Source organism: Taudactylus pleione, unplaced genomic scaffold (assembly GCF_031769625.1).
Source record: "Taudactylus pleione unplaced genomic scaffold, aTauple2 ptg000290l, whole genome shotgun sequence".
Classification (NCBI taxonomy): Eukaryota; Metazoa; Chordata; class Amphibia; order Anura; family Myobatrachidae; genus Taudactylus; species Taudactylus pleione.
In genome coordinates, this window is record NW_028284692.1 from 2,045,764 (window position 1) to 2,072,330 (window position 26,567).

Genomic DNA, 26,567 nt, shown 5'->3' on the forward strand with positions numbered 1-26,567 from the left:
TGTGGTGCGGGCATGGGCGCCGCCATGTTGGTTGGTATCACCTGTTCAGTTTCCTCCAATGGGTGTCCAGGGCTCGGCCAGCTGAGATCCTTGGCCTATGACCAACTACCTTAGGGTATTTCAGGGAATCTTGTGGAACAAGGAATTGCCTGTACAACTTTGCTTAACTAGTCACTACTAGCTGTTGCTGCGTCCCAGGCTTGTTACTATTTCCAGAGTGCATGCCGTATCTATTTGTTTTCCAGTGTCTGGATCCCCAGTAGTGGGATTCAGTACTCATCCAAGCGTCTGTTCCATCGGAGCTGTCTCCCAGCGCTAACCAGCGTCTGCATCATGAGAAATGGCGCTCAGTTCACTAAATAGTGTCTGATTCACCAGTGCTATCCTCATTGCTTATCAGCGCCCAGTTCAATTAGTAGTGGTTTCATTACAGTCAGCGTCTGATTCACCAGTGCTATCGCTGATCAGCGTCCACTTCAACAAGTAGTTGTTCCAGTACACAGTCAGTGTCTGATTCAACAGTGCTATCCCCGTCACTTAGCAGCGACTGCAGGATCTCTTCTCAAGTCTTCTTTGGAATATTTCTGCCATAACCCTTGGTGACTACATTGGTTATTAGGACTTTTCCTTTTCCTCGCTTCTCTCACGTATCTACCCCGCGACCTGTTCATCTGGTGCAGCGAATATCCACATACCGCTTGGAGGGGTCACTGGTGAAAACCATCAGGTGGACTAGACTCGATGCCTCAGGCTAGGTCTTGCCAACACCTTGACAGTGGCATATGAGGAGGTCCTATATTCTTCTACCCCGATTCTAGTCTCCTGCTCACCCTAGCCCTCCTGCCACTGAGCCTACTATAGAGAACCACCAGTATCCAGGCGTGACTGAATGTTTTACAGATCTCCAAGTTGCAGAGCCGGATTAAGGGGGGGAAGGCACGGGGTTATGGCCCCTCTCTTTCAAACTTCACTCCCCCTTCCCCCAGCCAAAGCACTCCTTATCATAAAAGCCTGCCTCTAGCTTTCATCAAACATGACTGGATGTGTAAGAGATTAGGGGCTTTATTTAAGAAGTGGCAGGTTTATACCGAAAGTTAGTGCCACTTTAAATTTTCTGCTTTAGCGGGGCCAGCCCCAACACCCCCTGCATGTAAGATTGGGTTGAGGTGAGATAAGACTCTAATACAGATGGCAGCAGGACTGTGCACACTAATATGACTGTGCCCCAGGCACCATCGTAATGTGTCCTATCCCCTGCACCTAGTTGCACAAGGCAGCTCCTCTCAGTACAATCCCAGGGATCCTGCATCCACAGAGAAAATCCCAAAATGGATCATACCATATATCTTCTTTCCTCTATGGGACTGACAGGGGTGGAAGGGAGAGGCTGCAGGTACTCCAGGTGCAGTAAGTGACATTTGCTTTTTCAAATCTGAGCAAATAAGTTTTCTTTTTCAATATAATAACCTATGGAACTTTGTTTATGATTGGAATATCAATTCCTACACTACCATTGACATTTATTCCATTTTTGCCCTCTGGGAAACAGCACAAAAACTTTTATTATTGGTGTTTATACGCAGAGTGTTACATTGTCTCTGCGAAGTAATTTTATATGTTGATCTTAGGAACTGCAGTTCTATTAGTAAGATAAATTGTTGCTATCGTGTTAATAAATTACTTTTAATTATTATCCTTGGTTTGTCTAAATGTCTCAGGGATCTCAGGCGCAGACTAATTTTTTACTCTATTTCTTGTTTTTTTGGGGTATTTAGACAGGAATCCCCTTGTGTCAGCTGCCAGTTATTCACTGATGATCTCTGTTTGAACACAGCGCTCCACTATTTCTCTTTTCTATCTGCAGTAAGTGTACTGTATGGTCAATCAGCATTTTGTGCACCCTGATTGGCAGGCTGTTTGCCTGGCGCAAAGGGTGACCTGGTGCTAGGTCTGGCAGGGGTACTGCTTAAGGTGACAGGCAGCTCTGTCTCAGTGCTAGATCCAAAGGGAGAATAGTTCATGTGGAGGAGGGATGTTCAAAGTGCAGTGCTCTTCCTGTTAGACCCAACCCAGAGTTCTCTGCATCACTTCAAAGACTTGGGCAGAGCTGTCCAATCAGGGGTGTGTGGACAGGGCAGAGGGCAAGGGCTACATTTCAAGGGTTGGGACGGATGACGAGTGGAGGTGGTGCTAACAAGAGGGGGGAGGGCTGGAGTCGTGGTGGCATGCCCCCCAAAGGCGTAGGGGCCAATTCATAAAGATTGTGACGTAAGTCACGGTAACTTTCGAGTCAGATCGCATCATTTATTTATTAACAGTTTCTTATATAGCGCAGCATATTCCGTTGCGCTTTACAATTGTATCCATTAATAGAACAAAACTGGGTAATAACAGACAGATATATAGGTAGGAAGGCCCTGCTCGCAAGCTTACAATCTATAGGGAAATAGGCATTGATACACAAGGATAGGTGCTATATATTGCATTTTGGTCCAGCCAGAATGCACAGTTTCTTGGTTGGCTGCATGATCCAGTCACACAGGAATGTCAACCAAATGTCATGATGTGAGAAAAAGACAATGTGTGAGATTGTGTGTGGACTGTAAAAAGGGGATGTAATTAGATATGGAAGCTATGAAGGTTATGTGGGAGGTTCTGGAATTTGATAAGCTTGCCTGAAGAGGTGAGTTTTCAGGGATCGCTTGAAGAATTGGAGACTAGAGGAAAGTCTTATTGTGCGAGGTAGTTCATTCCATAGAGTGTGTGCAGCGCGAAGAAAGTCCTGTAACCGTGAAAGGGAGCAAGTAATGCATGGGGATGAGAGACGCAGATCTTGTGTTGAGCGGAGAGGTCGGGTTGGGAGATATTTTGAGACGAGTGAAGAGATGTATGTTGGTGTGGTTTGGTTAATAGCCTTATGTGTAAGTGACAGTATTTTGTATTGAATACGGTAGAAAACCGGCAACCAATGGAGGGACTGACAGAGCGGGGCAGCAGAAGAAGAACGTTTCGCAAGGAAGATAAGCCTTGCAGCTGCATTCATAATGGATTGTAATGGTGATAGCTTGTTTTTGGGAAGACCAGTAAGGAGGCTATTGCAATAGCCAATGCGGGAAATAATAAGTGCATGGCCAGATGTCACAGAAGGGGGCAGAGCCAAAATTGAGGAGTGCCTGAAGGACAGAGAAGTATTCCACTTCCCTGTCTTTAACATAGAAACGAACAGATTACACCACCCACAGACGGTGAATCTGTTACGGCAAACGAAGCGGAAACAAAGCTTTCCATTTCTTAGTGAATCGCACTCACCATACTAAAGTATTGTGATATGATGCGTAAAGAAATCAGAGGCGCCACAGGAGAAATAATATGAATAAGTGAAGGCAGTGAAAAGCCTTGTTTTAGCTAAAGAAGTCTTTTCACTGCTACATGAATAGACCCCTATATATGGTCCTGCCTAGTTGGTGAACAGGTGTGTTCATTACTAGCTGAGGACTGGAGTTGGGAAACACTGCTGTAGCCAGTCAGAGCATGGGAACGTTCAAAACACAAATGTTATTGCCCCCCTCAATTAGTTATATTATATTGCTCTCATCTTTGCTTCTATTTAAAAAAAAATTGGGAGCAATTCAATTCTGCACGATGGCTGTGATGTATTGTTCCAGAGCAGCACATCCCATCTATCAACATCGGAAGTTTTTGCTCGCACCCAAAGAGGAGTGCAGGAAAACTTGCAATATTAAATGCCTATAATGGTCGGCACTATGGGGCTGAGTAGGGAGCAAAAAAAAAAAGGATTGTACTGTATGCCGCACTGCAGGTGGAGCAGATTTAAAATGTACAGATATATTTAGATTTGGATTGGGCATGTCCTAACTCAAAACTAATTTGCAGTGTAAAAATAAAGCTGTCCACCATGTGTGGACTACATGCAAAAGCAGCCAGTATTTACCCTGCATGCAAAAATAATGTATTTGCACCCCTTGCAGTGCAACTTTGTTTGTCCAGGGGCAGAGTTACTTTTCTCCCAACTCAGATCCTATATATGGCTTATGCAGCCAAACATTGTGTGATGTCTGGTAGCACATCATGTACATTTGAATTGGTCCTTTGAGTATTATAATATCTGTCATAGTGCGTAAATGTGTATAAATTGATCTATTCCTCTTTGGACAACTGAAACTTTGGCAACACAAATCAAATATATACTAAGGGATAAATTTACTAAAGTGAGAGTTTTTAGAAGTGGAGAAGTGCAGATTCTACTTAACAGTTAACTAGCAACTTCCAGAAGATAGTTAGAATCCGATTGGTTGCTACGGGCAACATCTCCACTTCTAAAAACTCTCACTTTAGTAAATGTACTCCTAAGAGTCTCCTGTCTTTCTCTTTTTCCTCAGACCCTGGAACAGGATCTTGAACTTTGCTCCTCCAGCACTCAGAGACTAATCGAGAGGTATTACCAGCAGAAGATTGCACAGCAGGTAACCGGGCAAAGTAGAGATTTTAGTTTAATGTTATTATAATACAATTACATACAGTCAGGGTGGCGTATTAATTTCCAAAGAGGGCCTGTGTGCAGTGAGTCCCTCCATATCTTATCTTGTGCATGGCCGAAACTAGGATTCTTGTCATCCAGGGCAAGGCCATCATTTGGTGCCCCTCCCCCCCCAGAGGATGAAAGGGTGTGTGTTTTTGTGACATAGTAATGCCCCTTATAACACATTATGCCACACAGTAATGCCTCTTATAACACAATATGCCACAGTAATGCCCCCGGTGGCAGCAGCCCCCCAGAACTGACAGATGTAACACACTGGATTGGGGGAGCAATAAGAACTATTAAAAACGGACTTTCACATTACAATTACATCTCCCATTAACCCAGCTCCCTTCTCTTACCTTCTGGGGCCGTGCGGTGGGTGAGCTCGGGTGGCGCGGGACGAGACGGGGCTGTCACATGCTGGGCAACTGTCAACACCGCCTTCATTCTAATGTGGTGCCAGCTGCAAACCTATCGGAGCTCGTGGACTGACAGCCGCTGCTGACTGGCTGGCGGTTTGTGAGCTCTGATAGGCTCGCGGCAGGCGCCACATGAGAATGACGGTGGTCCTGTGTCTCTCAAACATACAGCTACCTTCCTCCCTCACCAGCCTCAAGTCCAGGGCCCAGGACACGTGCCCCCGTACCCCCCCCTCCCAGCTGCGATCCTGCCTTGTGCCGCAAAGTGGTTCTCCCACCTCTGGGGCACCATTTTCCCAGTGACGTTAAGGAAGATCGTACATGCACACAAGAGAGTCTTTACTTTCCCTGCGCAGTGCCTAACATGTCTTTCCTAACATGTCACTGGGAAGATGGCACCATGAAGGAAGGGGGACTAGCTTGCCAGCACAAGATAAATATACTCTGGGTGCAGTGCACGCCCTGCACCTACTATAAATACACTTTTTACTTTCTCCTTATTTCTGTAGAAATCCTTCACAAAGAATCCATTTATTAATATTAAATGAGTACAGTTACCAAAGTGAAACAAATATTATGTTTGGCTTTCAATAAAAGAGTGGTCATTGCGCAAAGGTTTAGCTATTGTTTGGGAATAGCAAAAAAAATATTTCTTATTATCTTTAATTTAAAAAGAAGGGGTAAAACTGCACTGATGTAGAATATAATCTAAGTAACAAGATACGAAAATAGGATTTTTGGTCAAGTTACCGTTGAATCCTTTGTCTTAAGCAGGCTGGGAAACACTGGACAATGGGATTGTAAACTGAGGCTGGAGCTGGCACTTAATGAAACTGTAGTTTTAAATCCTATGCTCCTCCCCCCTGCAATCCCACAATTCCAGTACTTCTTTAAAAGAGTCCTGAGAGGAGTAGCAGTAACCCAGTGAAACTATTTAGAACAACTAAACAAACCAGCAGGGAAAAAAAGATGGTCAAGAACCAAAACCTTGCACGAATGAGCATATGAGGGAGGCATCGCAGTGTTCCCCAGCCTGCTTAAGAGAAAATGATTAAACGGTAAACTGACCAAACATTCTATTTTCTCTTGCAGCAATGCTGGGGAACACTGACAATGGGATGTTCAAAAGCCGCCCCCAGGGGAGGGAACTATCAGGATGCCTGACCGGAGAACTGTACACCCCAAGTAGGGGTGTACAGCCGGAGGCAAACAAACCCCGTGAAAATAAGCAAACATGCGGACAGGGGACCCGATAGTCGAATGGTGCACCTGTGCTGCTGAAGTCCCGCGTCGTGCTGCCCATGATTTCGCCGCCACCCTAGCAGAAGGTGCTGACACCCGATCTGATGGCGGTTGCCCCGCACCAGAATAGGCTTAAGTGATGACCGAGTGGATCCAAAGCAAGGGTGTGCCAACCATGTTCATGTGCGTCAGAAAGAACCCGCAGAGAACAGTGCAGCATACCAAAAAGACATATCCAAGGAAATCTGCAGAGCTGAGCACAACTAGCAGAGCCGGATAACCCAGTCCCAGGAATCTGCAGGAGGAAGAATCGGGAGGACAATATCCTAGTAAGTACTAGGCCGAAACCCTGTACGGAATACCGCACAATCTTCATGGAAGACAAGGAAAGGCGGCTTGCCAACTAAAACGGAACTATGCCAAGGGAAGGCAATAGCCCTAAGGAAGACCAGCTTCCAAGCAAATAACTGAAGATCCATTGAACGCAACGACTGCAGTGGAGCCTGTGTGAGAGCCGATGAGAAGATTCCACGGCTCCTCTTGTGGATGAAACAGTGGTTAAATATGCAGCACACCTTGTAAAAGCGGTTTGGACTCTCGGAAGAAAAACCAACACCACTGGAAAGAAAATGCATATGCATGCACAGAACGCAGCAATCGGCCAATTGCTTGCATATTAGCAACTGCAATCCTTGCTGAATCAGGCCCTGAGTCAATTACCTACTGAAGAAGTATAACTACCTGCTCAAAACTAAACCTGAAGACAGGATTTCCAGATGTTGTTTGTTGGCCTCCGCTCTGTGGATCACTGAGCGGAGGGAGTTCATGCGAACTGAACTACACCCCCCCCCCTTCCCCACCAGTGCTCAAGGCACCAAGAGACAAGAGCATCTGGAATGAGCCATTTGTCATTCAAACTTGGAAGGAGATAGAATCCCAGTTTCAATACCTGCGGCGGAACTGGTGCAAAAACATGCCGGCTGAGAGTGGAATGATAGCACGGTCCAAGGAAATACCGTCACAGCTGGGGGTCGAACCTGTCACCTCATGCCACCCCGGACCTCCATAGCTCATGCCACCCATGTCAAGGCTCGCCAAAGCCGTATACGACCCTAGTACCTATCAAAACAAACCGGAGACAATCCTCCAAGGTCTAACTAGCGGATCCCTACCAGATGCTGAGCCCTGCACTGGAAGGGCGTGTGGTGATCTAAACACGTACCACAGCAACTACAGTGGCAGGTGCTTCCACTTGGATAATTAATCCACTGGAAGCTAATGTGCAAGGAACGGAGCCCTCTGAATCCGGCGTCTCCTAAGCCTCCCTGAGGAAAACGGAAATATTGCTGAAGGGAAAGTAGTGACTTTCCATCGCCAACGATTGGACAGACTCACAGCCACCGCTTGGGAATCCACATATAAACCTCCAAGAGAGTGGCAATGAATCAAAAAGGACAGTAGCTCCTCACCCTTTGGGACAGCACAAAACCTTGTATGCAAAATGTCTAATGGGGCACTGGAAGGAGGAAGATGCCTCCAAGACCACTCTCCATCTGCACCTGGCACAGCAGAGGATTCCTGAAAAAGTGCGCCAGGAACCATGACTCTGCATGCTGCAAAGCACGGAGCCAGAGCGGGACATTGCTTGGCTGGGAACTTAAACCTATAGATGGAAAGAAGCCTGCACCAGAGATGAGGGAATACCCAAGCCTGAACTTGGTCTCCCTATGAAGCGCCACCAGCTTCACTAGAGCATACACTGACGTGCTGAGAGCCCCAATCCACGCAGGTCCCACCCTGGTGGATACAGCACCCCTGAGTCAGTATCCAGTGTATGAATAAAACATCAGATGTACATTGCCAGGGTCACAGTAGATAAGTCATAAATAGGCAAAAAAGGGGGGAAGGGGGTGCGGGTCCTCAGCACTCAAGATGAATGAATGCAAGCTAAGGAATAAAAATCTATACCCATTAAACTAAATACACCGGTAACATATCCCCATAATCTCATATAAAGGATAGGGTGCTCCCAAGGAGAGAACATAGGTTGCAGGTACAAGAAAAGAAAAGCACTCTTATAGTTGGGGCACATCTCCCTATACAAATAAAACAATAGCTTTATTAATTTACTTTAAAATTCACCATACCAGTACCATAAATAATATACGTAAGTAAGAGGGGAGAAGAATATTTTTGTAGGAAGAGAAACCAAAAAGACATAATTATGTGCCCCCTGACCTATGTAAAATTAAAAAGATTATGAATTAAATTACAAAAGTCCAATATACAGCGGGTAAAATAAGTATTCAACAAATCCATTTTTCTCAGTAAATATATTTATAATGGGGCTATTGTAATGACATTTTCAGCAAATTTCAGCAACAACCCATGCAATCCATACATGCAAAGAAATCAAACCATAGATGTCCATAAATTAAGTTATATGTAATAATGTGAAATGTCACAGGGATAAAGTATTGAACACATGAAGAAAGGGAAGTGCAAAAAAGCATGGAAAGCCAAGACACCAGCTGAAATCTATCAGTAATTAGAAAGCAATTCTGCCCCTTGTCAGTGTAAATTAATTTAAGGTGGTTCAGTCCCAACTGATGGGCTATAAAAAGGTGTCTCATTACCAAGGTGTCACACAAGAAACATCTCATGATGCAAAGCAAAGCGCTCTCTCAAGACCTTCGCAACCTTATTGTTGCAAAACATACTGATGGCATTGGTTACAGAAGGATTTCTAAACTTCTGAATGTTCCAGTGAGCACTGTCGGGGCCATAATCCGGAAGTGGAAAGAACATAATTTCACCATAAACCGGCCATGACCAGTTGCTACTCGCAAGATTTCTGAAGAGTGAAAAGAATTATCAGAAGAGTTGTCCAAGAGCCAAGGACCACTTGTGGAGAGCTTCAGAAAGACCTGGAATTAGCAGGTACAATTGTTTAAAAGAAAACAATTAGTAATGCACTCAACCGCCATGGCCTGTATGTACGCTCACTACGCAAGGCTCCATTGCTGAAGAAAGAGCATGTTGAAGCTCATTTAAAGTTTGCTGCACAACATTTGGACAAGCCTGTGAAATACTGGGATAATATAGACTGGCCAGATGAGACCAAAATGTAACTCTTTGAATGTCATAATACAAACCATGTTTGGAGGAGAAATGGCACTGCACATCACCCCAAAAACACTGCAACATCATGGTGTAGGACTGTTTTTTAGCATACTGTACTGGCATACTTCCTATATTTGAAGGAAGGATGAATGGAAAAATATACCGAGACATTCGTGATGAAAATCTGCTGCCATCTACCAGGATGCTGAATATGAAACGAGGGTTGAAATTTCAGCAAGATAATGATCCCAAACACACAGCCAAGGACACTTTCTTTTTTAATGTGGATGGAGCTAGATCCTGAAATATTTGTAGTTGCGCTCCGGAAAATGAGATTGTGGGGATTCCTCGGACCGCTAACATTATCTGCTTCTTCGTTTTGTAATAGTGGAAGCGTATAATAACATCTCATGGCGGTTGTGACGATGGTGGTTTCGGGCATAGAGCCCTGTGGGCCCTGTCTAGATGTAGTAGGTCTTTGAGTGTATCTGGGATCAAGTGAAGAAACAGGCCCTCTAGAAATTCAGGAAGAGATTCTGTTGTTGTACTCTCAGGAATATTGCAGATACGGATATTATTTCGTCGATTTCGGTTTTCTAAGTCTGCAAGATGATCTCTATAGGTGTCCAATTATGTATGTAAGTCAGTGATCTCTTGTTCCACAACATTTTGATATTGACAGACCTCGTCCATTTTTTGTTCAAGGGTGTCGGTGTGAGAGCCAAGGTTCGCTAGTTCAGACCTGAATTCTGTCAACACCAACCTCATTTCTGATTGTAGAATTTTAGTAACGATTGCAATAATATCTTTGGAAGAAAGAGCAGTGTCTGGTAGTGGGTTATCATCCTGGTCCGAAATAGGGTCGGAGTTTGGTGAATGGCGTGCAAAAGAGCCCGTTTTTTCCCATGTCCGTGAGATATTAGTTTTAGGAGTAGCAGAGTTCTTGCGATTTCTTTGCAACATGGTGCTTCAAAAGAATATGAGGTCAAAATTATTTATTTTGGCTAGAGGCGTCGGTAGTTGCGAGGGTGTATAACTCTGGTTATTTGGCTAAAGGTGAGGGGATTATGATAACAGAAGCCAGAATATAGATAGGATCTCCGAGTCACATGTAGGTCACAGAGTTTAGAGTATGTTGATCATTTTAATAAGAATAGGTTTTTGGTTGCAGAGCTGAGGTACAATATAGCTTGGTGCAGTTGAGGTTTATTAGTTGCAAGTCCACAGATGGCCACTAGAGGGGGATCAAAGCCCAGTATATAGCCTTGCAAAACTTTAGTAATACAAATAAGCAATATCCAAAATGCTTTTTATAAACTGTGAGTAGGAATATGACAGGCTATAATAGGCGTTATATAATAGGAGTTATAGATCTGTGAGGAGTAATTCAGGCTGACTCAACAGTTAATTGTGAGGCCAGGGTCTCCAGCATGGGGATGATCAGTATGTTTATACAGGAAGTCCCCTCCTGCCTTTTTTATAAGTGCTTCAGCCAGCTGGGTATGTCAGAAGGAGGCAGAGGTGACTCAGGTCCAAGTCCCTTTAAATGCGGCGTTATATGGAGCAGTGATGGACACTGATGTTTATAGCAGCCTGTGTCATGTGACTAGCTAGCTGAGGGGAGAGAACGGCGCCGCAGCAGCGCACCCGCCGGTTAGTACTGCCGGTCTCCCAGCTAGTGCGGTGGGCACCTAGAGTCTCTTGGAGGCTGTGGGGCTAGCAGGAGGGATCGCCTCGGAGCTCCGCTACACTGTGAGGGTTGCAGCGGGTGGCGCCTGAAACTGAGGCCGCGGCTTCTGGCGCGAGACAGGCCGCAAAACTCCAGGAGCCTTGAGCGGTCCTCCTGAACTAGCTGCCTCTGCAAATTGATCCGCTGGGTACAGTGGGTTGGGGACTGAGTTTTAGGAGGAGTAGGTGCCCCTATCCAGTGCAGAAAGGGGGTTTTAATAGCTAGTATGGTGGGAGCTCTCTAAAAACGCAGCTACCCAGCTCTGCAGTCAGGCCACACCCCCGCCAAGGACACTCTTAATTGGTTTCAGAGAAAGAAAAGAATGCTGCTAGAATGGCCCAGCCAATCACCTGACTTGAATCCACTTGAAAATCTATGGAAAGAACTAAAGATCAGAGTTCATAGAAGAGGCCCACTGAACCTTCAAGATTTGAAGACTGTTTGTGTGGAAGAATGGGCCAAAATCACACCTGAACAATGCATGCGACTAGCTTCTCCATACAGTAAGCGTCTTGAAGCTGTCATTGCCAACAAAGACTTTTGTACGAAGTATTAAATACATTTCAGTAAGTCTGTTCAATACTTTTTCCCTGTGACATTTCACATTATTACACACAACTTAATTTATGGACATCTATGGTTTCATTTCTTTGCATGTTTGGATTGCATGGGTTGTATAGAAAAGGGGTTGTTGCTGACATTTGGTGAAAATTTCATTATAATAGCCTCCTTACAAATATATTTACTGAGAAAAATGTTGATGTCCAATACCTATTTTACCCGCTGTATGGTCTACGTACTAAAAATTGCGGTACTGCCGCAATTATTATATACCCAACTCGCCAGGGATGCCTAGAATCCCGACAGGGGCTCCGTAAGTATTCTAACCCTCCCCCCTGGCACCCTAACCCTATTCCAATACGTTAGTGCCGAAACCTAAACCTTCCCCCTTAGTGCCTAACCCTAACCCTCCCCCTCCCCGGTGGTGCCTAAGACTAATCTCCCCTGTCTGCAGCCTAACCCTTACCTCCGCCCCCCCTCCACCTCACAGCCTAACCCTAACTCCCCCCCACCCCTCCCACGGTGGTGGCTAGCCCCAACTCCTCCCCCCAACTCCACCATGGACTTGGGTCCATGGTGCACGAAGGCCCTGTGCACACGGGGGTTCTCAGTAGATAAGGTAAATCACCATTTCTATTTCAATCTATGACAGGGATCCATGACGGAGAAGTATGGTGCTGTCACAGTGAAGGCCAGTTACCGACAGTCAGAGCAGAAACTACGTGTGGAGATCCTCAATGCAGTGAATCTCCTCCCCCTGGATTCCAATGGTGAGTAGAGTGCATATGTTGAGACAGATTACATCTTTCTCCCCCACAGAAGCTATATCTGTCCAGTCAATAAATTTGTTTAAAATTCTATCAGCTAACTGTACATCATCAGAGAATTAGATCTGGACATTATGTAGTGTGTGGCAGGGGTGCAGGTACAGGGGGGCTGCCGGGTGACAGAGAGTGGGAGTGCTAGCAGCAATTTGACTGGCGGAAGCTGGCTAACTGGGACAGCCCAGGGAGTGGGTGGCAGATGCACCCGTGTAGTAGACACAGCTTTATATACACTGAACTTTTACGAACGCTCCTCTTGTGTAATTGTGCGGACCCACCTCTGGCTTCCTCTATTGGCCCACCGGGTTGTCATACTATAGGGAGGCAAGTCCCAGTCATGCAGTCCAACCCTAGCAACAACTGTATTACTGGGTGCACGAGCAGTTCCCTACTTCTGCTGCTGCCTGGATCAGATGTCAGCTTAGGTGGGCAAACTGGGCACAGGTTTCAACGTTCAGGTAATGCTTAGTACTGTACTTTCTTTTTCTATAGCATTCACTTTTTTTATCCACTTAATTACTGAGAGATGTTCTCTGCATTATTCGACGGTCACTGTGATGTTCTCTGCATGATATTGCGGCTGCTACAATGCTCTCTGCATTATATGGCGGTCACTAAAACTCTCAGCATAATATATGCATTATAATGGCGGTCATTGTCATGCTCTGTGGTAGGTGAGGTGTAGTGTAATAAAGTCTGAAATGTATGTACGGTGAGGGAAAAACCCATTTTTACTCCCGTTACATTAAGGTGCCAGGGCTTGCTGCATTTTATTGTGTGGGTCTCGGGTATCTACACTTTTCAATCGAGCATGCAGGCTCAACTGTCTCAAAATTTAATGGCTAAGTCAGAGGTTCCCAAACACAGTCCTCAAGGCACCCCAACAGTTCAGGTTTTAGTGAGATCCATGGTTGAGCACAGCACATGTGGCTAAATAAAATTGACTGAGGTACTAATTAAGTCACCTGTGGTCAAGCATGGATATCCTGGACAGTTAGGGTGCCTTTAGGACTGAGTTTGGGAACCACTGGGTTAAGTATTGCTGCCTGTATTACACTACTATTAGACTGGGAGCTGTAGGATCAAAGTTTTTCCACCTTCACTTTGGTGTAGCCAGTAGAGAGTGAAAATATAGAGCAGTCAGAGAGAGAGAGTACAGAACAATCAGTAGAAAGAGAGTACGGAGCATTCATTATACAGAGAGTACAGAGCAGTCAGTAGAGAGAGAGAGAGCGTACAGAGCAGTCAGTAGAGAGCGTACAGAGTAGTCAGTAGAAAGAGAGTGCAGAGCAGTCAGTGGAAAGAAAGTGCAGAACAGTCAGTGGAGAGAGAGAGTACAGAGCAGTCAGTTGAGAGCGTACAGAGCAGTCAGTAGAGAGTACAGAGCAGTCAGTGGAGAGAGAGTGCAGAGCAGTCAGTGGAAAGTGCAGAGCAGTCAGTGGAGAAAGAGAGAGTACAGAGCAGTCAGTAGAGAGAGTGCAGAGCAGTCAGTGGAAAGAAAGTGCAGAGCAGCCAGTGGAGAGAGAGCGTACAGAGCAGTCAGTAGAGAGCGTACAGAGCAGTCAGTAGAGAGTGCAGAGCAGTCAGTGGAGAGAGAGTGCAGAGCAGTCAGTGGAGAGAGTGCAGAGCAGTCAGTGGAAAGAAAGTGCAGAGCAGTCAGTGGAGAGAGTACAGAGCAGTCAAGAGAGAAAAAAAAGAGTACAGAGCAGTCAGAGAGAGATGGTCTACTGACTGCTTCATATATCTCTCTACTGACTGGTTTGTACTTTCTCTTGATCTCTTGACTGCTCTATACTTTCTGTTGGCTGCTCTGTACTCTCTCTCTGTCTACTGACTGCTCCATACTCAGAGAGATAGTACAGAGCAGTCAACAGAAAGAAAGTACAGAGCAGTCAAGAGATCAAGAAAAAGTACAGAGCAGTCAGTAGAGAGAGAGAGAGAGAGTAGAGAGCAGTCAGTAGAGAGAGGGTACAGAGCAGTCAGAGAGCACAGAGCAGTCAGTAGAGAGAGTGTAGAGTGTTGTCAGAGTACTACAGAGGAGTCAGTAGAGAGAGGGTACAGAGCAGTCAGAGTACAGAGCAGTCAGTAGAGATCAGTCAGAGTACAGAGCAGTCAGTAGAGAGCAGTCAGAGTACAGAGCAGTCAGTAGAGAGCAGTCAGAGTACAGAGGAGTCAGTAGAGAGAGAGAGTACAGAGCAATCTAAAGAGAGAGAGAGAGAATACAGAGCAGTAATTGGAGAGAGAGAGTGCATAGTGCATTCATTACAGAGATTGTACAGAGCAGTCATTATAAGCTGCTGTTTACCTCTATTTTATTCACAAGTATCTGCTGAGCTCGCTTTTAGGAAAAAACTTTAATAACAACCAATATAATATATTTTACAAGGAATAAATAATAAGTTTATCCCTCAGCAATGTATCTTTAATGGGTGTGTTTAGTGTAATTATCAAATGAACACAATAAAATATTAGTTAGAGCCTTTCAGAGAGTGTGATTATGGAACTTGTTCTTCTATGCAGGCAGCAGTGACCCCTTTGTGCAGCTAATGCTGGAACCAAAACACTTATTTCCAGCAGTGGAGCCACGTTCTACACAGATCAAAAAGAATGAGCTGAACCCTCTGTATGACGAGACCTTTGACTTGTGAGTGACATCAATAACTTGAGTATATTTATTAGCAAATGAAATGCTGGGAAAGCTGTGGACAATCCGTTTGCCTAAGGTTGTGTAAAAGTTGCATTTCCTGTATTTTGTTCTATTTGTTTTTCTGTTAGATAATAATCTTTAACATTGTATAAAGCTATTGTACAATTTATATTTTGTAAAATGTATTACTTTAAATATTCTCTCTTTCCGTCAGCCTGGTGACCCTGGAGCAGTGTGAGGTTCCTGGGGCATGTCTTTTGCTGACAGTGTTTGATTATGATACTCTGCTGTCTAATGAGCTGGAGGGAGAGGCTTTCTTACCTCTTGCGGATGTTCCTGGGCTAAAAGAGGAGATCAGTGATACTGCAACCATCATCCCACAGACTCGGCTGCCCCTGTCTCACCCACAACTCAATGGTCAGGTCTTATCTTTTTTTGGAACACTAATGAATTTGCATTCTGTTTAAAACACAAGTATATGTACTGCAGATTGCACTACACTAGTTGTATGTACACTTTCATATAGAGACACATTACGCACATCTCTATCATACATGAGCAGGACTTCATTCTGAAATTTAGCAAAGCAGTTTAAAATAATTTCACAAACATTAATTTGAATGGAGCTCTGTCTGACGGTTCTACAGACTGATTCCCCGTGCAAAGTACAATAGTGGTGACCCATGAACATCACACAACTTAAGACTATTGCAATAAGTACTCCTGGGGGGTCAGGCGTGCAGATTGCATTGAAGAAAGTAAGATACAGACTGGGTGGGTAGTTGGGGGCGTGTCATAATAAGCAGCATATGGGGGGTGTCAATCCGGCTGCAGCATCCAACGCATTGCGATCAATCTCGCAGAACGAGATCTGCACATGCACGGTGCAGCAACTGCGCATGCGCAGATCTCACACCATCAGAGATGTACGTAAAACATCAGGTTTGCGTACATCTCTGAATTAGGCCCACAACCGGAAAACTTAAGCAACTTCAAAATGTGTTTTATTTATCTGCATGTGAATAATCTTTTACTTCCTTTTCTTTCCTGCTCAGTATGTTACCATCCTGCGCTATTGTTCTATTAGATTTCTAGACTACAATGTTAAGCTAGGTACACACCTAAAAGATTATACTCACAAACTGACATTTCTACTTCAGGGTCCATAGGGGGTCCACAGGGTTGACCTTGGGGTTATAGCTGGAACAGGATCCATGGGCACCACACAGTTAAGCTTTTAGCTCCCAGGATGCACTTGGGTCCTCCTCTATACCCCGCCCCCGAGCCACAGGCACCTCAGTGTAAGCTGGTGCCCGGCCGGAGTCGGTCACCGCGCAGGGGGGCTGCAGGAGCAGCCCCCAGAAGCTTTTTATTTTAAGTTAAATTTTATTTATTTTTAATCTTTTTACTACAGACGGCAGCGAAGGGCTGTCTGTACAGACGCCCACGCTGCCGCTCTGATCCCCGACTGGCGCCGCGACGCCAGTACTGATCTGGGGATCGCGGCGGGAGGACAGAGTCCGTACTAGCCGGACTCTGTCTACCTCCCAGGACTGCTGCCGGAGTCGCCGGGGATTCAGGTAAGCCGCGCGTCGCTGGCTAGCGGCGGCGCGCGGAATGCCTTAAATGCAGTCCTTTAGCCTCCGGTCCCGGGGACAGACCGGAGGCTGCTGGCAGTGGCGGCGGGCCCCCCCATAACCCGTGGGACCACTAGACCACCAGGGATAACCGGCAAGCGGGAAGCCAGCATCCCTGGGGTTATGGCCAGCCAGGGGAGGAAGCCTTCCCTGTCAGCGGCTCCTCCCCTCAGCTCAGCGCGCCTTTCAGCACGTAGTCTGGCGTCGCTGAGCTGCAGATTCCTCGGCCACTCCTCCTCTGAGGTCTCCAGCGGCCATTTTCCCAGTGGCAGCGCAGATCTCAGGGAGCACGCGGACCGGTCCCCCTGTGTACCTCTCCCCTGATTAAGGACAGCGTACACAGCACTATAGCCCTCCCAGACACTGAATCTGGGCAGGTTGATTGTAGTGTAAAGGTGCAGTGAGTATATCTTCCTGCATGGTATGTGACTTTTTGCTAGTGCTGCCTGTCTGTGCTTATTTTCCGCTTACTGTCAGCTTATACCTATCCCTTTACTTCTCCTACAAGCCCTGCAGGTGTGTGGGGGAGGGGCGTTTCTACTGACCTCACTTATATAGATCACGTATTTGTGAGGTCCGTCACATACAGTTGTGTGCTACTCAGTGCCATATTGTGGGCTGTTGTTCAGCACACCGGTGAGTGCGTTTTACTTCTACCCTGGTGCCAGATAGATAATATATTCTGTCATGTCAGACGAGGAGGTTGAGCGCTCAGTGGCTCCGGTGTTGGCCTCCTGCGGACGCTGTTCTGCAGGAGTAGATAGGGAGGATTTGTCACAGGATGGCCTGTGTAGTCGATGCCAGGTGGCTCCTGGTCCATCCAGACCTTCTCTGGCGCAGGAACCACCGTGGGCGATGTTTTCTCAAGTGCTGGTGTCTATTGCGGACCGTCTGTCGGTCCCGACTGCTCTCCCTACTAGGGCGGTGCCCCAGCCGACCATCCCCCATTCCCCGGGTGTCCCGCAGTTATTGCGGAGTCCTCCTGGGTCTCAATCAGTTGGTCCCTATGCGGGGTTGCCTATGTATATACAGGCTTCCCCTGTGCCGCAGCAGCCTGTGGTACCTTTTCAGGCCCCTATGGCGACGCCTCCACCATGGGTGGATGTGCTCTCCAACTCCGTGCAAAATTTGGCGGCCGCTTCCTCGGCTTTTCAGTCAATGTTGCAGACTGACATGCCTTCTAGGATTTCTAAACGCCCACTCATGACACGGGCTGCTCAGGTATCGGACTCAGAGGGTTCCTCAGATGATGGGGAGGTCCCTGATGACACGGACTCGGACGCCTCGGTCCAGGAAATGGATACCAAGTCGTCCATTAATGTGCGAGCACTAGTTAGGGCGGTGCGAGCTATTCTTCTTATAGAGGATGAGGCACCGGTTCCTAGGTCGAAGTTTCCTAGTTTCAAAAAAACTAAGGTGGCTTCTGCGGTGTTTCCCCTGTCGGATCAGTTGACGGATCATATGGCGGTAGCTTGGCAGGCGCCCAGTAAGAGATTCCTTCCTCAGAAGCGGTTGGCTTCTAATTACCCCTTCCCTGAGGCACATTGTAAAAAATGGGAAACTCCACCGGCGGTGGATTCCCATGTCACCCGTTTAACTCGGGGCGCCACCTTACCATTACCGTCGATATCTTCGCTGAAGGATCCCACGGACAGGAAAGTTGAGACTTGCTTAAAGTCTATTTACTCCCTCTCCGGGGCGGTGGCCCGACCGTCCATGGCCATTTCCTGGGTGGCCAAGGCCATTGAGGGGTGGGCCAATGCATTGGAAGATACCTTCCCGGACGACGCTCCGGATGTCCAGCGGGCGTTGTTGGGACAAATGAGGGACGCCGCTTCTTACATTGGAGAAGCTTCTTTAGATGCTAGTCTGCTGACCTCGCGGGTATCGGCTGCAGCGGTGTCTGCCCGCCGATCCTTATGGTTGCGGTCCTGGAGAGCGGACTCTGATTCAAAGAAAGGTCTGGAGGCCTTACCTTTCAATGGGGAATTACTATTTGGTCCGGACTTGGACAAAATAGTGGACACCCTGGCTAAATCCAAGTCGGCCTTCCTCCCTTCGGCGGCACTGCCTGCTAAGGTTCGGAGTTCGGCTTTTCGTTCCTTTCGGGTTCAGGGTAAGGCGAAAGGTCAGTCCTTCCCGAGACAGTCTGCGAGTAAGATGGCCTCTAAACCCAAGAAGCAAGCCTGGAGTGCTCGGCGCCCTTCTTCCAAGCAGGAAGATAAACCTGCGGCCTGATGGGACGGGCCTCCCTCTGGGGGACCTCAGAGTGGGAGGCCGACTTCTTCTATTTGCCCAGTGCTGGCACAATACCACCACGGATGCCTGGGTTCGAGAAGTGGTCTCCCAGGGGTACGCCCTGTCTTTTCGGCACAGACCACCCCACCAGTTTTTCTGCACAAGTCCTTCTCAGAACAAGACCAAGGCGTTACAGGTTCAGGAGGCTATAGAGTCCTTGCTGAAAGCAGGGGTCATTGTTCCCGTTCCTCTATCACAACGAGGGACGGGGTATTATTCGTCTCTGTTTCTGGTGCAGAAACCCAATGGTTCTCATCGCCCTATCCTCAACTTGAAGTCTCTGAACAAATTCCTCAGAGTTCCCAAGTTCAGGATGGAAACGTTACGTTCCATCATTCTGGCGATGGAACCGGGGGATTACATGGTGTCCCTGGACATCCAGGACGCCTACCTCCATGTTCCGATAGCATCTTCACACCAGCGGTATCTGAGGTTCGCTATCCTTCAACACCACTATCAGTTCCGGGCGCTACCCTTTGGTCTCTCCACGGCACCGAGGGTGTTCACGAAGATTATGGCGGTCATGGCCGCACATCTTCGGAACCAGAATGTACGGCTACTGCCGTACCTGGACGACCTCCTGTTGCTGGCGAGCTCCCCGGAGGTACTGCTTCAACATCTCCACCTGACGATCGCTTGCCTGCAAGCACACGGGTGGTTGATAAATTGGAAAAAGTCCTCTCTGATTCCATCACAGCGGATGGTTCATTTGGGAGCCCTGCTGGATTCGCGTCAGCAAAGGATCTTCCTGACTCCGGAGAAGGTCGCCTCACTACAGCTGCGGATACGCAGTTGCCTGAGCCGTTGCCGCCTGTCGGTCCATTCGGCTATGAGAGTTCTGGGGTCCATGGTGTCGACATTCGACATGGTGGAATTTGCCCAGTTCCATTCCCGGCCCCTGCAGGGGCTGATTCTATCAGAATGGAACGGGTTACCTCACCGGATCCGCTCTCAGGTGCTGGTGTTGTCTCCGGACGTTCGGCTATCTTTGGCTTGGTGGCTTCAGACAGCTCATCTGGTCGAGGGGCGCCCATTTTGGATCCCGGACTGGGTCCTGCTCACGACGGATGCCAGTCTCCGGGGTTGGGGGGCAGTGACCGGCTCTTTGTCGCTTCAGGGTCGTTGGTCAGCGGAAGAAGCACTTCTCCCCATCAACATCCTGGAACTGCGGGCAGTATACAAGGCCCTGCAGTCGTCCGGCCCCGCTCTTCACGGAAGGGCGGTACAGGTGCAGTCCGACAACGCCACCACGGTGGCGTATATCAATCACCAAGGCGGAACTCGCAGTCAGGCAGCGATGTCGGAGGTGTCTCGTATCCTGTCTTGGGCGGAGGGTCACATTCCAGCGATCTCTGCGGTCTTCATCCCCGGAGTCCTCAATTGGGAGGCGGACTTCCTCAGCCGTCACGACGTGCATCCCGGGGAATGGTCGCTTCACCCAGAGGTGTTTCAGCTACTCGTGGACAGGTGGGGACTGCCGGAGCTGGCCTTGATGGCCTCCCGTCACAATCACAAGTTGCCCGTTTACGGGTCAAGGACAAGAGACGCAGGTGCAAGTCTGGTGGACGCGCTGTCGGTGACATGGACGTTTCACCTGGCGTATCTGTTTCCTCCGATATCCCTGCTTCCTCGGGTTCTGCGGAAATTCAAGCAGGACGGCGGCATGCTCGTGCTGGTAGCTCCGGCGTGGCCCAGACGTCCTTGGTACTCCGATCTGAGGAGCCTCTCCATCGACGCTCCGTACCTTCTTCCTCAACGTCGGGACCTGTTGTCTCAGGGGCCCTGCCTTTACCCGGATCTGGGTCGGCTGTCTTTGACGGCGTGGCTCTTGAGACAGCCGTCTTGAGGTCTCGGGGCTTCTCCAGTTCGGTTATTGGTACGATGCTCAGGGCACGCAAGCCTGCTTCAGCACGGATTTATCACAGAGTGTGGCACACTTACTTTCAGTGGTGTGAGTCCAGACTTTATGATCCTCAGGTGTTCCGAGTTTCTAGGATCTTGGAATTTCTTCAGTCAGGATTGGATCTCGGCTTACGCCTTGCATCTCTGAAGGTTCATGTGTCCGCCTTGTCCGTGTGGTTTCAACGGCGGATTGCAATACTACCAGACGTTCACACCTTTTTCCAAGGTGTTCTCAGGATCCAGCCTCCCTTTGTGCCTCCTGTGGCTCCTTGGGACTTGGCGGTGGTGCTACGGGTCCTGCAGGGTCCTCCGTTTGAGCCTCTTGAGGCGGTGGAGCTCAAGTGGCTGACATTTAAGACGGTTTTTCTCCTGGCAATTGCTTCGGCCAGGAGGGTGTCTGAATTGGGGGCGCTTTCCTGTCGCCCTCCTTTCCTGATTTTTCACCAGGACAGAGCGGTGCTCCGCACTCGTCCTGAGTTTTTGCCCAAAGTGGTCTCGAAGTTCCATATTAATCAGGAACTTGTTGTGCCAGCTTTTCAGTCCCCTGATCTTTCAGCTGGTGAGACTTCCTTAGATGTGGTCCGGGCGCTTAGAATTTATGTAGACCGGACGGCTTCGGTTAGGAAGTCTGATTCCTTGTTTATCCTCTTTGGTTTTCACAAGAGGGGTTGGCCTGCCAACAAACAAACGTTAGCCCGTTGGCTTCGTTCCGTTATTTGTGAGGCTTATGCACAGGAGGGCTTACCTGTGCCAGCCTCTGTTAAGGCTCATTCCACTCGTTCTGTGGGTCCCTCTTGGGCTGCTAGACGTGGCGCTTCTGCTGTTCAGCTGTGTAGGGCGGCCACTTGGTCTTCAATTCAAACGTTTTTGAGGTTCTATGCGTTTGACACCTTTGCCTCTCAGGATGCATCCTTTGGGCGCCGGGTACTCCTTTCAGCACAGGAGCGTCCCCGCCCTTAGTTGTACTGCTTTGGGACATCCCCAAGGTCAACCCTATGGACCCTGAAGTAGAAAACAAGAGATATGGTAAGAACTTACCTTTGTTATCTCTGTTTCTACGAAGTCCATAGGGTCCACAGGGCGCCCGCCCTGACGCACCTGGCTTCAAATGGGCTGTGTGGCTGGTCACCGGTTTTCCGTCTCCTATTGCTGTGAGTATGGTTTCTTGTGTGTTCCAGTCTTCCTTCTCTCTGTTCCATATTCTCCTCCGGCCTAGGCTGCTTACCAACTGAGGTGCCTGTGGCTCGGGGGCGGGGTATAGAGGAGGACCCAAGTGCATCCTGGGAGCTAAAAGCTTAACTGTGTGGTGCCCATGGATCCTGTTCCAGCTATAACCCCAAGGTCAACCCTGTGGACCCTATGGACTTCGTAGAAACAGAGATAACAAAGGTAAGTTCTTACCATATCTCTTGTTTTTCTGTGAGATGAAACAATCTTAATAAGATCCGATTTGTAGTGTACACTCTACTGAATTATCATTCCGATCTGAACCAACATATGGCCTACAGATCGTCAGAGACGTTTTACATGATCTATCGGGCAGAAATGTCAGACATCATGTACACACATCTAAACGTGCACAGTCTCGCCTCATCGTTCGGATAAATGTTGTACATCAGGCCTTAAAACATGGGCAGATCTGACTGGTTTTTAATTCAAATCAGCCCTGGGTGCTATGCTGTGTGCACTGCGCAGTAGTCGGACTGAGCAGTATAAAATCGGTACTTTATTTTTCTGCTTTTCCAGTGAGAACGGTATAATTACAGCTGCTTTCTTTGTTGTCACATAGTCACATGTCTCCCTCATTACAGGGTGACAATGGCAATTGCTAAAGTGTGATAGTATAGATAAGTAGATATGTAATTAGACACAATGCCATCAGAATTATTACTCCAATGGATATTTTGTGCAGCTAGTTTGGCCCCAACAATGGTTTTATTGGTTGGTATCACCATTTTGGTCATTTGGACCCATGTGTAAATAATAGCTGGACTGATGGGATGATTCTCCATTGTTCGCACAGGCAAATCCATATCCACATGATACACAACTTAGTGTAGTCAGATGACCAAGGGCCTGATTCAGAGATGGGCACTTTACGCAGCAGCTGTGTGAAATTATGCAAAAGCCGCAGGAGACATCTTCAGTAAAAAGATGCCCACTGCCGGCTTCTCTGATACGCTGCTGCATCTGAAGTCGCAGCATCAGATCAGCTGCGTGACCATCGGACATCTGAGTAACCCTCCGGTTACTCAGGATGTCCGGGAAAGTCACGATGCTGGGGCAAATGAAGCTGCGTGCAAGGACGCAGCCACTGGCTTCAGCACGCCCTGGATATGGAGCCTACACACCTCCGTTTTCTGGAACGCTCTCCGTCACCGCCCACAAACGCCAGCAGCAAGTCAGTCATGCTGCAGCATTTGGGGCCCTGCGAGCGACATCGCAGATTATTAAACATCAGAGAGATATGTAATTCTCTGAATCAGTCCCCAATTTCCCTCAATTCACCACAATATGGTACTTTCATCATAGCATAGAAACGGAAAGGTCACAAATACATACAGTATACTCAGAAGGTCAATTCCTTCAATTCTGTGTCGTTTGCACTAAAATGGCCAATCCGCTACTACTACTGAGCTAACAAACCGTAAGATAGGACAACGCAGGCCAAGCCATGGAAAAGCTTTATTCACACATGCCAAAAATCAACCACTGACATAAACTTGGAATTGTCCAGGTCCCTTCTATAACGAGTGTAAGATACAACTCCTCTGTTTAAGTTGGACACTGCTTCTATCTATATCAGACGGCCAAATAGGGAGAAGGAGTAAGTATAGACACATAACAGAGTCACTACAGGTGGCGTATAAATTCTCTTTACTCACCATTATAGAGATGGCCAGTATCAATGCTTGCTGCAGAGCATCTCAGTGGCACACATTTATAAGACCTGAAGCAAACAGAAAATGGTGTTGCACTAAAAATCAAGGACAGTTAAAACCTGTTTGGTTGTCATGAGCAACACCACATTGTTCCATTGCACTACTTTTGATAAATCTCCAGCAGGGACATACAAAAATCATTATCCTGTGCAAAAAAGTCTGCATATTATTGTCCACATAAAGGCCCACTGTCGCATGGCATAGTGGGAGTGGATTCTGGAATTTCCATAGTGCTCCAATAATCTGATGACTGGACAATACATATTTGTTATGGGCAGGGCCGGTGCAAGGTGTCTGGGTGCATTAGGCAACATTTCACCCATCGCCCCTGCTCCCTCCAATTTATACTATGCCACATATTAGTGATGCTAATTTATAATATGCCACACAGCAGAGCCCCAAAATCACACTGTGCCTCATAACCCTGCCCCAATTCATAATATGTGATGTTCCACAATTCTTTGTATGCCACACAGCTGTATCCCCTGCGCGTCAATGCCTCCAATACATATGTCACATGTTTATGCCCCAATACATAATATGCCACACATTTGTGCCCCCAATACATGACACACATTGTGCCCCCAATACATAATATGACACACATTTGTGCCCCCAATACATAATGACACACATTGTGCCCCCAATAGATATGCCACACAGCTGTGCACGAAAGTGATTGTATACCACATAGCCATAAATTATGCCAAATAATGCCCCAAATTCTTTATGCGCCATATAGCTGTGCCGCCAATACAGTACGCCAACCATCCATGCCCCAATATATTTATGCCACACAGCTGTGCTCCAATATATGTCAGTACCCATTACCCTCCACATACACAAACACTCACCCTGCCAGCACTCATTATACCCACACGCACATACTCTAACCCTGTCAGCACTCAATAAAACCACCCCCACACACACTAAACCAACCTGTCTGGGACTGAAAGAGACATCTTTTTTTTATTTTGTGGACTGAGCGGCACCCTCCAGTGACCGGCGCCTCTAGGCAGCCGCCTAATGGTAGCACCAGCCCTGGTTATGGGTAGACAGGAGAAGTCAGTTCTGACCATAGTAGTGAATGCAAGCGAAACAAGATTAATGCGTTTCCTAATGCACAAGGATCCAGTCAGATAACCCAACAGAAAGCAGACTTTCATCACAATGACATTAACAGCAGTTCTTCCTTTTTTCCAGAGTTTGTTAATCATCAACATTTAAATAAGGAATAAAACAAAACTTTGTCTTCTTCTCAGGAGATCGCATCCTGCAACTCCTGGACTGTCGTCGTTCTGAAAAGGAAGCCGCCATGTTTGTCAAGCTTCGTAGGCAGAGGGCTCGTCAGTCTAAGGAGTCTGAGCGGTGACCCTGGTGCGTGCAGCGCTGCATATGGCAATCTTTGATTTGCTGATCAGTCACACCAGGAGAAGTTTCTACTGCATGGTCAATGAACTGGGGCGTTGTCACCTGGGCATTAGTAGGATGCTGTGCAGAACTAACATTTATGTATTTGTACCGGCAGAGCAATTGCTGCTATTATCTTTTCTACCATGCAATATCTGGATATAAAAGCATTATTTAAACTTCCAATACTTAAGGTTGTCACTTGTCCTGATATATTTTAGAGGTATAGAAATCATACAAGATTATGGAGACTGATTATCAACATCCCCACCCCCGATAATCGGGAAAACACCTGTTTCCACATGATTAAAGCAATTCTAAGTAACATCTCTATTTAGTAAGCTAGTAACTGTAAGTTTCAGAGAACACAGCAGTCCAAACACAATGTATGGGAATGCTGTGGTTGTGCTATTTATCAAGCTCTAAAAGTTTTCAGAGCCCGATTCCGGTGCAGACAAGGCTGCATGTGTGCAGGGATATTAGCGGTCTAAGGCCCTGATTCAGAGCCGGACGCTCTGACCAGAGCGCTCGCTCTGAATCAGGGCCCCCCTCCATAAATATGGAGCGTGCTCCTGGACGCTCGTATAGCTGTGGGTCACCATCCACAGCATATACGAGCGTGCAGGATGATGGTCGCGATGGTCTTGACCATCGCGACCATCGCCACTGCGAGCAGAAGCCTGCGGTTGAGTTTTTCAACCGCAGGGCCAGGAGTGATTTTGGCTCTATCAGAGCCAAAATCACTCCCACTGACATCACTAGTGATGTCAGTGGTTCCGGCTTCTGACGGTAGGCGTTCCCTTGGGAACGCCTCCGTCTGGGAGGCACGCCCCTGGCACGCCCACCAAAGGGGGTGTGCTGTCAATCAACATCGACAGCACGCCCCCTTTGATCAGACACTACGAGCGAAGGAAAGTCCTTCGCTCGTCGCGCATGCGCAGTGGAGACCATCGACCCACTTGCGGACAGCCGCTCGCGAGTGGGTCTGAATCAGGCCCTAAGTGTAATGGTTAGCCTGTGATTAGACAGCTGCTTATTGAAAGGAGGGCAGTGATAGATTGCACTGAAACATGTTTTGCAGCATATAACGGAAAAGTTTCTAAGCAATTATCACAGCTTTAAAAAATAGTCCCTAAGACAGTGGTTCCCAAACTGTGCGCCGTGGCACCCTCGGGACACTTGCAGGGGTGCCTCAGGTTGGTGGTCTAGCACCAAATCAAATTATTTAGTCACTGTAATGTAAATATGTGGACAAACAGAAGCGTAAACCTGTCCACCACCACATAACGG

General features: G+C 47.5%; 1 protein-coding gene across 1 annotated transcript in view; it reads left to right on the forward strand.

The window, feature by feature from the left end:
* Nucleotides 1-25,463, forward strand: part of UNC13D (unc-13 homolog D) — a 104,770-nt gene extending 79,307 nt beyond the window's left edge. The window contains exons 29-33 of the mRNA XM_088482534.1: nucleotides 4,401-4,484; nucleotides 12,270-12,387; nucleotides 14,962-15,085; nucleotides 15,303-15,505; nucleotides 25,130-25,463. Coding sequence (XP_088338660.1) covers nucleotides 4,401-4,484; nucleotides 12,270-12,387; nucleotides 14,962-15,085; nucleotides 15,303-15,505; nucleotides 25,130-25,239 — 639 coding nt within the window. The 3' untranslated portion in view covers nucleotides 25,240-25,463. The remainder of the gene's footprint in view (nucleotides 1-4,400; nucleotides 4,485-12,269; nucleotides 12,388-14,961; nucleotides 15,086-15,302; nucleotides 15,506-25,129) is intronic.
* Nucleotides 25,464-26,567: the final 1,104 nt, after the last annotated feature.